This window comes from Pecten maximus, chromosome 6 (assembly GCF_902652985.1).
Source record: "Pecten maximus chromosome 6, xPecMax1.1, whole genome shotgun sequence".
NCBI lineage: Eukaryota > Metazoa > Mollusca > Bivalvia > Pectinida > Pectinidae > Pecten > Pecten maximus.
The window spans coordinates 45,782,725-45,798,169 of NC_047020.1; the positions used below are offsets into that span (position 1 = coordinate 45,782,725).

General features: G+C 37.6%; 1 protein-coding gene across 4 annotated transcripts in view; it reads left to right on the forward strand.

Annotated features, from left to right (window-relative positions):
• LOC117329887 (nuclear pore complex protein Nup54-like) overlaps positions 1-15,445 on the forward strand; it is a 34,294-nt gene that overhangs the window by 16,610 nt on the left and 2,239 nt on the right. For all 4 annotated transcript variants that reach the window (XR_004533280.1, XR_004533281.1, XM_033888098.1 and 1 more), the window contains exons 6-9: positions 467-615; positions 1,415-1,522; positions 8,697-8,816; positions 14,368-14,478. Coding sequence is in view for 2 of the 4 variants with exons in the window: in XM_033888098.1 (XP_033743989.1) it covers positions 467-615; positions 1,415-1,522; positions 8,697-8,816; positions 14,368-14,478 (488 nt within the window). In the remaining 2 variants the exon portion in view is untranslated. The remainder of the gene's footprint in view (positions 1-466; positions 616-1,414; positions 1,523-8,696; positions 8,817-14,367; positions 14,479-15,445) is intronic.

The following is a 15,445-nucleotide window of genomic DNA, read 5'->3' on the forward strand; positions in this document are numbered from 1 at the left end:
CAACCGTTGTAATGTAGCAGTGTCATATTGCCAGTGTTGCATTAAATTATGTTATTCAATTCAAAGTTTGTATGTGCATGAATTATTCACAATGACATCTTCTTTATAATATATCTTTCATTCATTTATTTTTTTTTTTTTTGCATTCATCAATGATATAAAAGCAGAATGTCTACAATCCTAAACTCTCTGCAAACTGACTTTATTATGTGGTCCCAAAGGTGTCCGGTTTAGACAGAGTACACTGTATAAGTGTTATTTGACATCTTTTTTTTTGCTGCTTCAGGAGTACAGTCATCTTCACAAGAATAAAGATTTTGGTTGATGAAACAATTATCTTCTTAATAAATTGTCTCACGTTATAGCTGAAAACTTGTTTTAATGAGGAAAAAATAGAATGATCGGGGAAACTTGCATAGCATCAGAAACAATTTAACACTGTAATCGTAATGATGTTTACTTCCAGGAATCCATCCCCTTATTTGGCAGCAGGCCAAGTTAGACAATCCTGATCCCGAGGCACTCATTCCTGTCCCCATGGTCCGGTTTAAGGAGCTCTTCCATCGCATGAAACACCAGGAACAACAGACAAAGTTACACCATCAAAGGATGGATGTAAGTGGTACATCAGGCCTTGGTGTGATACACACAATACTGAGAGTGACATGTGAAGATTGGGAGGGTCATAGGTCAATGTGTGGAGGGTCATAGGTCAAGGTTTGGAGGGTCAAATGTCAGGGTTTGGAGGGTCATAGGTCAATGTGTGTAGGGTCATAGGTCAAGGTTTGGAGGGTCATATGTCAATGTTTGGAGGGTCATAGGTCAAGGTTTGGAGGGTCAAATGTCAGGGTTTGGAGGGTCATAGGTCAATGTGTGGAGGGTCATAGGTCAAGGTTTGGAGGGTCATAGGTCAATGTATGGAGGGTCATAGGTCAAGGTTTGGAGGGTCATAGGTCAAGGTTTGGAGGGTCATAGGTCAAGGTTTTATGGGTCAAATGTCACAGTTTGGAGAGTCATAGGTCAAGGTTTAGAGAGTCAAGTGTCAGGAATTGGAGGGTCAAATGTCAGTGTGTGGATGGTCAAAGGTCAAGATTTGAAGATGCAGTTCAGTAACAAGGGTCATACAAATGGAGTTACCTAAACTGATATCGACCTTCTTCATGTTAAATATTATTAGCATAAAATGTTGTTAATATTTTTTGGTATATCATTAAGGTACTTTTGTACAAAAATGAAGTAAAATAATTGTAATTAAATACATATATGTAGCATGAGAGAGCAAAAATAAATCTGTGGTTATTACCAGGTAAAACTGGGGCACAATATTGTACAATGACAACAATCATTTTACTTATAATGTTGTAGATTATGTTCTGTCACAAACTTTAAGTACCACATATACAACTGTATTCAGATGATAGCCACGGACTTGACACAGCTGCAGCAAAAACAGGTCAGCATGCTAGCAAAACTGGATGAGTACAAACGTAAACACCTGGAGCTTGGCCACAGACTTCTACAGGTGAGATAAATAGGCCACAGACTTCTACAGGTGAGATAATTAGGCCACAGACTTCTACAGGTGAGATAATTAGGTCACAGACTTCTACAGGTGAGATAATTAGGCCACAGACTTCTACAGGTGAGATAATGATGTCACATACTTCTACAGGTGAGATAATTAGGTCACATACTTTTACAGGTGAGATAATTAGGTCACAGACTTCTACAGGTGAGATAATTAGGTCACAGACTTCTACAGGTGAGATAATTAGGTCACAGACTTCTACAGGTGAGATAATTAGGTCACAGACTTCTACAGGTGAGAGAATTTGGTCACAGACTTCTACAGGTGAGAGAATTTGGTCACAGACTTCTACAAATGAGATACTTCTGCAGGTGTAAACAGTAGTGGTGTGTGATAGGTATACTGGTGTACTGTAAACATACTTATTTTAGTGGTAGTTTAATTTTGCACTCTTTGTGCAGCGCTAATTCATGTACATTTTGTAAACACTTCCACAGCATTCTTTTACACCAATTCTCAAGAAATGGTGTAGAAGTGTTTGCACTAACTACAGCATATAATGATGTCTTTTGTGTATATTCATTGAGTATTAAGCGTTACGGGTCCTGTACACTTATTAAATTGTTGATGTCGATACAGAAAATGAGTTTAAAAGCATCAAATATACTGCGAGCTGGCACATTCGTCCGCCATTATCAGACTTTTAGTGTTCCCATATCTGTTACAGGTCATGTGTTTCCCCCACTGTTACAGGTCATGTGTTTCCCCCACTGTTACAGGTCATGTGTTTCCCCCACTGTTTAACTTTAAAAACATTTGATTAAAGAACCGACAAATGTAGAACATGCTAGCATAATTGTTCATCCAGTTACAGTGGAACTTCGTTAACTCGAACTCGACGGGACCCCGAGAAAACTTGAGTTATCCGAGTGTTCGAATTAAGCGAGTTGTCATTTTTGGTGCAAAGTTTGGTCTATATTTGTCAACATTATATAATCATTATAACTCCACTCTGTCGCTCATCAGTTCAGTGTGAAGACTGGTCAATATATGTAAATGTATATGTAATATTTCTTTCTGTCACTCGTAGTTTGGTGTAGTTTTGCCGATATACGATCTTGATAAAGATTCTTTCACTTAGCCACTTCAATAACGATATGATGTTCATGTCATGTTTGCAAAAGGAATAACGATAAAATGGAATTCAACCGAATAACAATTTATTAATGTTATATCAAATAACCGTTTAAATTTAACACAGATTATATGTAAAACTTAACAGAACCATTACGTTATATTGGACATATAAAATAGTGTATGATAGTCAAACTTGCGTTTTACCGACAACCACACCATTTCCATGTGTATTAGCACAGGAAGTTGGTACTGCGCATGTGCGTATAAAATGTTACTGTAACTGAGTTGGCATTTTATCCGATTTAATAGACAGCACTGACCGTTACAGTCGTACTCTGAACACCTCGGCAGTAATTATGCTATTGTTTCAGCAGTTTACAGATTTAATATGTACCAGTGACTGTTTCATTTCTACACCTGTAAAAACATCAACCGAGTAGATCTACCGGTGTGTCAGAGATTAGTTCCGCTTGAGCGAACGGGTAGATGAGTTGTTGACTATCGTGTGTACTATTATCGGCAACCGCCTTAGGAAATTACCTGATGTAAGTAAAACAGTACTTTTTATCACGGACAGTTTTTGTTATAAGATTCCACCGACAATTTCTTTCATGAATTTATAAAACACTTATAATAGCGTATAATAATCGGTAGAATTGTAGTGCTGATACAAACGGAATTTCGATGTTGAAAAAATGTTGGCGTTTACAACTGATCGTTGTTGGACACAAACATGATACTTTGAGTTATTCGATCATTTTAAGTAGGATTTTTATTGTTGGGACCAAATTTTCACTTCGTATTATCCGAGTTTTTCGAGTTTTCCGAATTCGAGTTTTCTGAGTTTTTTTTACTAGGATCAGAGATATATAGAGAGATTGGCTACTCTGTATTTGCCCTTATGTCTATGTGGTGGCCCCTGACCTTCCCACAATCCTGTGCGGTCGCTCGGTTCAGTCTTCTGCCGACGCCATATTGGAGAAAACCTGAAAACGAGACACATAATTATCAATAATTTCTATTTGAAATAATCACCAAGATCCAATGATGTGCTTTAATTTCATTAGTATTAAAGTGCAGAAGTGTTATCAATATGAAATATCACAATTTGCTGTCAAAGTGATTGTTTTTTGAGTATGAAAGTCAAGCACACCACAGGGAAGATGTATTTTGAGTATGAAAGTCAAGCACACCACAGGGAAGATCGGCGGGAATCTCCAATTTTCGTAAAGTCCCTATGGGGTTTTCGAAAATACGGATAAATTACAACAATGTGCATGATAAACAAGACCATATCCCATAAGTATGATAGATTTTGGATAATGTAGTAACTTTTGTAGTGGCCTAAATAAAACGATGTGCTTTTTGTTTGCGTTTAAAATTGATGATGTTTTGGTCTGACGTAATGGCGGCTTAATTACAAAACTAGGACATTCGAATAGGACCCAATGGATTTTCGAAAATACGGATTAATGACAACAGTGTGCATGATCAATAAGACCATATCCCATAAGTATGATAGTTTTTGGATAATGTAGTAACTTTTGTAGTGGCCTAAATAAAACGATGTGCTTTTTGTGTGCATTTAAATTTGACAATGTTTTGGTCTGATGTAATGGCGGCATAATTACAAAACTAGGACATTCGAATAGGACCCAATAGATTTTCGAAAATACGGATAAATGACAACGGTGTGCATAATCATCAAGACTATATCCCATAAGTATGATAGTTTTTTGGTCACCTGAGACGGCGTTGTGCGTCGTAAACAATTTACATTTTCAACTTCTTCTTAAAAACTGCTGAACTAAATTCAATGAAATTTTACAGGAAGCTTCCATGGCCGAGGGTGAACCAAAATTGTGAATTATATGGTCCCCACCCCCCAGGGGCCTGAGGGGCGGGGCCAAAAAGGGTCAAATTGACTAAAACTTCAAAAATCTTCTTCTCTACTCTCAAATAAGGTGGAATCAAACACTCTTCATAGATGAAAGGGTCTTAAGGTGCTTTACCAAAATTGTGAATTTCATGACCCTGGGGTCTCATGTTTGCCCCTGGGGAGGGGGTAAACTTTACAATAGTTTATATAGAGAAATCACATTTTTGACTATTATTTGTTGGATTTGTATTGGAATTCATTCTAACTTGTATCAAATTATCAGCATGGGATGACACTTTGATGGTATGTACATGTTGGCCCTAGTTGACCCCCAGGGGCTGGTGGGCGGGGCCAAAAAGGGTCAAATTGACTAAAACTTCAAAAATCTTCTTCTCTACTCTCAAATAAGGTGGAATCAAACACTCTTCATAGATGAAAGGGTCTTAAGGTGCTTTACCAAAATTGTGAATTTCATGACCCTGGTATCTCACGTTTGCCCCTGGGGAGGGGGTAAACTTTACAATAGTTTATATAGAGAAATCACATTTTTGACTATTATTTGTTGGATTTGTATTGGAATTCATTCTAACTTGTATCAAATTATCAGCATGGGATGACACTTTGATGGTATGTACATGTTGGCCCTAGTTGACCCCCAGGGGCTGGTGGGCGGGGCCAAAAAGGGTAAAATTTACAAAAATTTCAAAAAATCTTCTTCTCTACTCTCAGATATGGTAGAATCAATACTCTTCATAGATGGAAGGATCTTAAGGTGCTTTACCAAAATTGTGAATTTCATGACCCTGGGGTCTCACGTTTGCCCCTGGGGAGGGGGTATACTTTACTATAGTTTATATAGGGAAATCACATTTTTGACTATTATTTGTTGGATTTGTATTGGAATTCATTCTAACTTGGTTCAAATTATCAGCATGAGATGACAGTTTGATGGTATGTACATGTTGGCCCTAGTTGACCCCCAGGGGCTGATGGGCGGGGCCAAAAAGGGTAAAATTTACAAAAATTTCAAAAATCTTTTTCTCTACTCTCAGATATGTTAGAATCAAATACTCCTCATAGATGGAAGGATCTTCAGGTGCTTTACCGAAATTGTGAATTTCATGACCCTGGGGTCTCATGTTTGCCCCTGGGGAGGGGGTAAACTTTACTATAGTTTATATAGGGAAATCACATTTTTGACTATTATTTGTTGAATTTTTATTGGAATTAATTCTAACTTTGTTAACATTATCAGCTTGGGATGACAGTTTGATGGTATGTACATGTTGGCCCTGGTTGACCCCCAGGGGCTGGTGGGCGGGGCCAAAAAGGGTCAAATTGACTGAAATTTCAAAAATCTTCTTCTCTACTCTCAGATATGTTAGAATCAAATACTCTTCATAGATGGAAGGCTCTTTAGGTGCTTTACCAAAATTGTGAATTTCATGACCCTGGGGTCTCACGTTTGCCCCTGGGGAGGGGGTAAACTTTACTATAGTTATAGGGAAATCACATTTTTGACTATCATTTGTTTTATTTGTTTTGAAATTCATTCTTTCATTCAAATTTACTGAAATATTTCAAAATCAGGTGACCGTTAAGGCCCATGGGCCTCTTGTTTGATAATGTAGTAACTTTTGTAGTGGCCTAAATAAAACGATGTGCTTTTTGTGTGTATTTAAAATTGACAATGTTTTGGTCTGACGTAATGGCGGATTAACCAGAACATGTCGAATAAGTTCCAGTACATCGATACACACATGCGCAAAGCCAGATTTAACTGTGCTCATGTGTGTTTGATAGGGGACAAGGCGCTCTCGATAAGGGATATGCTTGAATGGTCACGAATAAAGGGAGCCACCACTTGTACGGGAAAATAGCGATGTTACTTATCTCTCTATATATGTCTGCTAGGATAAAGAGAGAATTCGGCCGGGACTGACGAAGTACTTCGAGTTAAGCGGGGTATTCAAGTTTTCCGAGTTTGAGTTAATGAAGTTCCACTGTATTTAAATCATGTGCTGTCCATTTTTTGTTTTTTTTTTTTTGTTTTGTTTTGTGGAAATGAAATATTTTTTGCCATAAATATGAAGTTAAGTACCAGGCAAAGGAAGTACTGTACTTTGTCTAATGTCTTGTCATACAGTCTATTAATAGTCACCTACATACTATTCATTTTTGACACAGGGATGTAATACCCCTGAGTCATAGGTATTGGTCTGAAGATTTGAACTTTGAACTCTAACCGGATATGGCAGTGCCCTCTAACAGCATATGCCCTCTACCGAGCTCTCTGAGCAGTATTAGAATTACCTCCCTTCAATCAAATGTAATTACACTATTTTGCATCTGTTGAATGGAAGATGTGAATGCATTACTGTAGTTAATGTGGTTCATATAAATTTGTCAAAATAATATTATTATTACATCATTTCATTCTTATTTTTTGTCTAAGTATATTTTTGTTTGTTTGATGTTTATTTTCGAAGCTAACCTTCTGTAGCCATATTACAGATATAAGGATATGTTATCGTAGGGTTGACCTATATATAACGCCGCATCTGATTGTGTAATTAATACACAACACTGCAAAGTGTCGATAAATACGCCAAGTTACCTTTGATTCATATATTCAATGTAGAAGGTAGAAGCATTGAAGTAATGGGAAGATTGACCAGTAAATCATGATTTCGAAAGATTACCAATAGTGCCAGTTTAACTGCACTATCTTTAGGTGTAGTCTTGTTTGTACAACATACTGAATCCGCCCGGATATTAAATTTGGACTAAATATAAGTGGTCTAATTTATTCAGTCACTATTTGTTTTAACGTTATAATTAGAAGCTTGTAAATTTACGCCTCTTTGTGTGTAGCTTTTATTAGAAATTTCTCAATTCTTTTGTTTCCGGATACGTGATCTGGTGGCAGTTTGGTGTGTCAGGTTTGCCTTTAGACTGGCATGCTCATTGAGACATTTTGCCCCATCTTGTATTTACTGTGTTTATACATACCGATGCAGACTTTCTTTTGTGATTGTGATACCTGCTATGTAAGATAGATTTATTTTACATAGCTAAATTACATGGGCAAACTCTATCCATCATGGCGAGATGTGAAAGAATAATAAGAATAAGAAGAATAAGAAACATGGCAAAAACAATAGGTCATAAGTCCTAATAACAACTGAGTACATGAACAGATAGTAAAACCTCAGTCTGTGCTGCCCACAACAATCACACATTATTGACAAAGATATCACTGAACACACTGGAAGTATAAACAAACATCAGCTCATCACTTGTTCACAATCCATCATGCTGTAGAATATATTTAGCAGAAATATACCAATTTTTGTTTGACCAATCAAAATGGTGCTTTCAATTCACCTCATTGATACCCATGTTTTCTGTCGTTCTCATGAAATGTAACCATCCTACTTGTGAAAATATGTTATATTACGTACAGGATACCATTCAATATCCACTCATATATTTTGAACTGAATCTTGATTAATCCTTACCATGCTTACAAAGGCATAAGCCGTATTCACTCATTTGACTGTGGCGGTTAATCACTGCAAATGCCGTATTTGTGTAACCTTTAGAAGGTACCATCTGTTTGTGGTTAAAACATTTGGAACACATCTGGAATTATTAGTATCTAGTAAAGACTAATCTAAGTCTTCTTTACGTTTGTCATTTATAGGGGGTTTATGTAAAACTTTTCATGTATTATGGTAATGCAGGACAGCGTGGTAAGGGTTATGGACAGCGTGGTAAGGGTTATGGACAGCGTGGTAAGGGTTATGGACAGCGTGGTAAGGGTTATGGACAGCGTGGTAAGGGTTATGGACAGCGTGGTAAGGGTTATGGACAGCGTGGTAAGGGTTATGGACAGCGTGGTAAGGGTTATGGACAGCGTGGTAAGGGTTATGGACAGCGTGGTAAGGGTTATGGACAGCGTGGTAAGGGTTATGGACAGCGTGGTAAGGGTTATGATTTAATTCCATCAAAGTTGGATCAGAGTTCTGAATGTTTCACACAGTACTTAATTATATTTACAGTAAAAATATTGAATGCTGAATAACCTTCAATTTCCTCATTACTTGAAAAAAATGATCTGTTTTCCAATAATTAATTTATCTTTCTCAGGTGGTGGTGAAACAGGAGATCTTCAGGAAGATGGGTTATGCAATTCAGGCAGAAGAGGAACAGTTACGTGTCCAACTGGAGAAAAGTCAGGCTGAACTTAACCATCCCACACAGTTTAAGGTAAGGTGTTATTGTAATCAACCATCCCACACAATTTAAGGTGTTATTGTAATCAACCATCCCACACAGTTTAAGGTAAGGTGTTATTGTAATCAACCATCCCTCACAGTTTAAGGTGTTATTGTAATCAACCATCCCACACAGTTTAAGGTAAGGTGTTATTGTAATCAACCATCCCACACAATTTAAGGTAAGGTGTTATTGTAATCAACCATCCCACACAGTTTAAGGTAATGTGTTATTGTAATCAACCATCCCACACAGTTTAAGGTAATGTGTTATTGTAATCAACCATCCCACACAGTTTAGGGTGTTATTGTAATCAACCATCCCACACAGTTTAAGGTGTTATTGTAATCAACCATCCCACACAGTTTAAGGTAATGTGTTATTGTAATCAACCATCCCACACTGTTTAAGGTAAGGTGTTATTGTAATCAACCATCCCACACTGTTTAAGGTAAGGTGTTATTGTAATCAACCATCCCACACAGTTTAAGGTAAGGTGTTATTGTAATCAACCATCCCACACAGTTTAAGGTGTTATTGTAATCAACCATCACACACAGTTTAAGGTAATGTGTTATTGTAATCAACCATCCCACACAGTTTAAGGTAAGGTGTTATTGTAATCAACCATCCCACACAGTTTAAGGTGTTATTGTAATCAACCATCACACACAGTTTAAGGTAAGGTGTTATTGTAATCAACCATCCCACACAGTTTAAGGTAAGGTGTTATTGTAATCAACCATCCCACACAGTTTAAGGTAATGTGTTATTGTAATCAACCATCCCACACAGTTTAAGGTAAGGTGTTATTGTAATCAACCATCCCACACAGTTTAAGGTGTTATTGTAATCAACCATCCCACACTGTTTAAGGTAAGGTGTTATTGTAATCAACCATCCCACACAGTTTAAGGTAAGGTGTTATTGTAGTCAACCATCCCACACAGTTTAAGGTGTTATTGTAATCAACCATCCCACACAGTTTAAGGTACAGTTGTAATCAACCATCCCACACAGTTTAAGGTAAGGTGTTATTGTAATCAACCATCCCACACAGTTTAAGGTAATGTGTTATTGTAATCAACCATCCCACACTGTTTAAGGTAAGGTGTTATTGTAATCAACCATCCCACACTGTTTAAGGTAAGGTGTTATTGTAATCAACCATCCCACACTGTTTAAGGTGTTATTGTAATCAACCATCCCTCACAGTTTAAGGTGTTATTGTAATCAACCATCCCACACTGTTTAAGGTGTTATTGTAATCAACCATCCCACACAGTTTAAGGTAAGGTGTTATTGTAATCAACCATCCCACACAGTTTAAGGTAAGGTGTTATTGTAATCAACCATCCCACACAGTTTAAGGTAAGGTGTTATTGTAGTCAACCATCCCACACAGTTTAAGGTGTTATTGTAATTAACCATCCCACACAGTTTAAGGTGTTATTGTAATCAACCATCCCACACAGTTTAAGGTAATGTGTTATTGTAATCAACCATCCCACACTGTTTAAGGTAAGGTGTTATTGTAATCAACCATCCCACACAGTTTAAGGTAAGGTGTTATTGTAATCAACCATCCCACACTGTTTAAGGTAAGGTGTTATTGTAATCAACCATCCCACACAGTTTAAGGTGTTATTGTAATCAACCATCCCACACAGTTTAGGGTAAGGTGTTATTGTAATCAACCATCCCTCACAGTTTAAGGTGTTATTGTAATCAACCATCCCACACAGTTTAAGGTGTTATTGTAATCAACCATCCCACACAGTTTAAGGTAAGGTGTTATTGTAATCAACCATCCCACACAGTTTAAGGTAAGGTGTTATTGTAATCAACCATCCCACACAGTTTAAGGTAATGCGTTATTGTAATCAACCATCCCACACAGTTTAAGGTGTTATTGTAATCAACCATCCCTCACAGTTTAAGGTGTTATTGTAATCAACCATCCCACACAGTTTAAGGTGTTATTGTAATCAACCATCCCACACAGTTTAAGGTAATGTGTTATTGTAATCAACCATCCCACACAGTTTAAGGTGTTATTGTAATCAACCATCCCACACAGTTTAAGATAAGGTGCTATTGTAATTAACCATCCCACACAGTTTAAGGTAAGGTGTTATTGTAATCAACCATCCCACACAGTTTAAGGTAAGGTGTTATTGTAATCAACTATCCCACACAGTTTAAGGTGTTATTGTAATCAACCATCCCACACAGTTTAAGGTAAGGTGTTATTGTAATCAACCATCCCACACAGTTTAAGGTAAGGTGTTATTGTAATCAACCATCCCACACAGTTTAAGGTAAGGTGTTATTGTAATCAACCATCCCACACAGTTTAAGGTAAGGTGTTATTGTAATTAACCATCCCACACAGTTTAAGGTGTTATTGTAATCAACCATCCCACACAGTTTAAGGTAATGCGTTATTGTAATCAACCATCCCACACTGTTTAAGGTAAGGTGTTATTGTAATCAACCATCTCACACAGTTTAAGGTAAGGTGTTATTGTAATCAACCATCTCACACAGTTTAAGGTAAGGTGTTATTGTAATCAACCATCCCACACAGTTTAAGGTAATGTGTTATTGTAATCAACCATCCCACACAGTTTAAGGTAAGGTGTTATTGTAATCAACCATCCCACACAGTTTAAGGTAAGGTGTTATTGTAATCAACCATCCCACACAGTTTAAGGTGCTATTGTAATCAACCATCCCACACAGTTTAAGGTAATGTGTTATTGTAATCAACCATCCCACACAGTTTAAGGTAATGTGTTATTGTAATTAACCATCCCACACAGTTTAAGGTGTTATTGTAATCAACCATCCCACACAGTTTAAGGTAAGGTGTTATTGTAATCAACCATCCCTCACAGTTTAAGGTGTTATTGTAATCAACCATCCCACACAGTTTAAGGTAAGGTGTTATTGTAATCAACCATCCCACACAGTTTAAGGTAATGTGTTATTGTAATCAACCATCCCACACAGTTTAAGGTAATGTGTTATGGTAATCAACCATCCCACACAGTTTAAGGTAAGGTGTTATTGTAATCAACCATCCCACACAGTTTAAGGTGTTATTGTAATCAACCATCCCACACAGTTTAAGGTAAAGTGTTATTGTAATCAACCATCCCACACAGTTTAAGGTAAGGTGTTATTGTAATCAACCATCCCTCACAGTTTAAGGTGTTATTGTAATCAACCATCCCACACAGTTTAGGGTGTTATTGTAATCAACCATCCCACACAGTTTAAGGTAATGTGTTATTGTAATCAACCATCCCACACTGTTTAAGGTGTTATTGTAATCAACCATCCCACACAGTTTAAGGTGTTATTGTAATCAACCATCCCACACAGTTTAAGGTAAGGTGTTATTGTAGTCAACCATCCCTCACAGTTTAAGGTGTTATTGTAATCAACCATCCCACACAGTTTAAGGTGTTATTGTAATCAACCATCCCACACAGTTTAAGGTGTTATTGTAATCAACCATCCCACACAGTTTAAGGTAAGGTGTTATTGTAATCAACCATCCCACACAGTTTAAGGTGTTATTGTAATCAACCATCCCACACAGTTTAAGGTAAAGTGTTATTGTAATCAACCATCCCACACAGTTTAAGGTAAGGTGTTATTGTAATCAACCATCCCACACAGTTTAAGGTGTTATTGTAATCAACCATCCCACACAGTTTAAGGTGTTATTGTAATCAACCATCCCACACAGTTTAAGGTAAGGTGTTATTGTAATCAACCATCCCACACAATTTAAGGTGTTATTGTAATCAACCATCCCACACAGTTTAAGGTGTTATTGTAATCAACCATCCCACACAGTTTAAGGTAAGGTGTTATTGTAATCAACCATCCCACACAGTTTAAGGTAATGTGTTATTGTAATCAACCATCCCACACAGTTTAAGGTGTTATTGTAATCAACCATCCCACACAGTTTAAGGTAATGTGTTATTGTAATCAACCATCCCACACAGTTTAAGGTAAGGTGTTATTGTAATCAACCATCCCACACAGTTTAAGGTGTTATTGTAATCAACCATCCCACACAGTTTAAGGTAAGATGTTATTGTAATCAACCATCCCACACAGTTTAAGGTGTTATTGTAATCAACCATCCCACACAGTTTAAGGTAAGGTGTTATTGTAATCATCAGTTCAAGGTCCTTTGACCATTTTGACAGTCAAAGATTTTTTTCTTGGAAAAAAGGTAGGGAAGAAAAGGGAATAGACTCAAATTCCGATTTGCCCGATGTCTATTGGATTGCTGGTTAGCTTTTGAACATTGTCAACTTCACCGATCCAAAATGTTATTGATGTTTTTTTTTGTATGCATATTGCTTCATTTTAAAATAGAGTGCTTAAATATAATTTATGTTTGTTTATTTTGTTCAGTTATTACGCGAATATTCTGTTAATATGTTTAAATGGCAGCTCGATATGTAAACAATGGCCATGTGTGTAGTTAATGTGCAGTGCATGTTGTTATAGCCTCATTCTCGGCTCCGTGACAAATCTCAGGATAAATATAAATGCGGCGAGTTATTTTTATACACTGATGTCTCAAGGACTCCCCCGGTCAAGCGTCCAGCCCAGTGGTCATTTTAATGTTAGGAGAGTGTGAATGACCATCTTGGATTGCCATTAATACATGTGTGCAACTAGAATTTTAGGTTGTTTGGGAGTATGTGGCTTTAATACCTACGTTTTATAGCTTATCGCTTGAAATTTCAAACACAAACATACAATGTTGTGAACTGCATACATAGCATCACATTTCAAATTGCAAAATGATACATTTTCTACAGACAACATGGTATATGGTTTGATCGATGATTATTGTTCAGCTATCAAATAGAAATTAGCAGGAAGCAAGGGTTTATCTACAGACATTTCTTTTGTAAATACTCTTAGTACGGTCCACATCTCAGGCAATCTCCGGCCCCATTGGCTGTAAATGCCTAGTACGGTCCACATCTCGCGCAATCTCCGGCCCCATTGACTGTAAATGGCTAGTACGGTCCACATCTCAGGCAATCTCCGGCCCCATTGGCTGTAAATGCCAGAGTGCCGATATTTCATGCTGACCTATCGTGACCTTCTGTGCCTCCGATCACGGGGGTTCATCGCAATGAATAAGGTCATCCCAATCCTTTATGGTCGAGTCACGATGACCCATCGGCATAATCGCACTATCATAGCAAGACACTGTGACTGGTCATGAGGGAAGCGCCTTCATAGTGGATCATGCAGTCCCTCATGATTTACGGAATATATATATATAGTCCCCCTTTGTTGTGAGCGTACTGTAACTATGTTTCAAACCCCTGAATAGTAGGGAAGGGGCAGTATATTACTGTGTGTGTCTGGCTGTCAGTGGATGACGCTGTCTTCACCATAAAGCTTGAGTACAAGAATCATCTAGTTAATATTTACATCTTAAAACACATTTTTAATACAATTATGAACACTTGGTTACGATTTATCTTTCCAGGGTCGTTTAAATGAGTTAATGTCACAGATTAGAATGCAGAATCATTTGGCATCTACGAGGACAGATATTAGTTATCAAATAGACCCAACTCTACAGGATGAAATAAAACAGGTAAGTTTTGTCATTATTGGACTCATTCCGCCCACTACACAAAAGATAATTAAACCTTTATCATTGAATTTGATTGCATTATGTTTGATTGAAAAAAAAACATGTTGTTTTCTAATGTTAAAGTACCGTAAGTGGTGGTATATAATCCAGGGAAACTTAAATGTTGAGATGTTGAAATTTAAATCAGGTTGAATAACTCTGTATACCGGTACCCACTATGCCTGTCTAATTACAATATGTACGAAGGAATTGTGTACTTTGTTCTAGTACTGCTATCAATGAATATTTTTGCATAATTAATTTTGAAAGATTGATCGATTCATTTCAATCGACATTCAAATAAATACCAATTAGCATCATCAACAGAAAATACATTGAATTACAGTCCTGTCCCCCACTGGATCTGAAATTACAGTCCTGTCCCTCACTGGATCTGAAATTACATTCCTGTCCCTCACTGGATCTGAAATTACTGTCCTGTCCCCCACTGGATCTGAAATTACAGTCCTGTCCCTCATTGGATCTGAAATCACATTACTGTCCCTCACTGGATCTGAAATTACATTCCTGTCCCCCACTGGATCTGAAATTACAGTCCTGTCCCTCACTGGATCTGAAATTACAGTCCTGTCCCCCACTAGATCTGAAATTACAGTCCTGTCTCCCACTGGATCTGAAATTACAAGTCCTGTCCCTCACTGGATCTGAAATTACAGTCCTGCCCCCACTGGATCTGAAATTACAGTCCTGTCCCTCACTGGATCTGAAATTACAGTCCTGTCCCTCACTGGATCTGAAATTACAAGTCCTGTCCCTCACTGGATCTGAAATTACAAGTCCTGTCCCTCACTGGATCTGAAATTACAGTCCTGCCCCCACTGGATCTGAAATTACAGTCCTGTCCCTCACTGGATCTGAAATCACAGTCCTGTCCCTCACTGGATCTGAAATCACAGTCCTGTCCCTC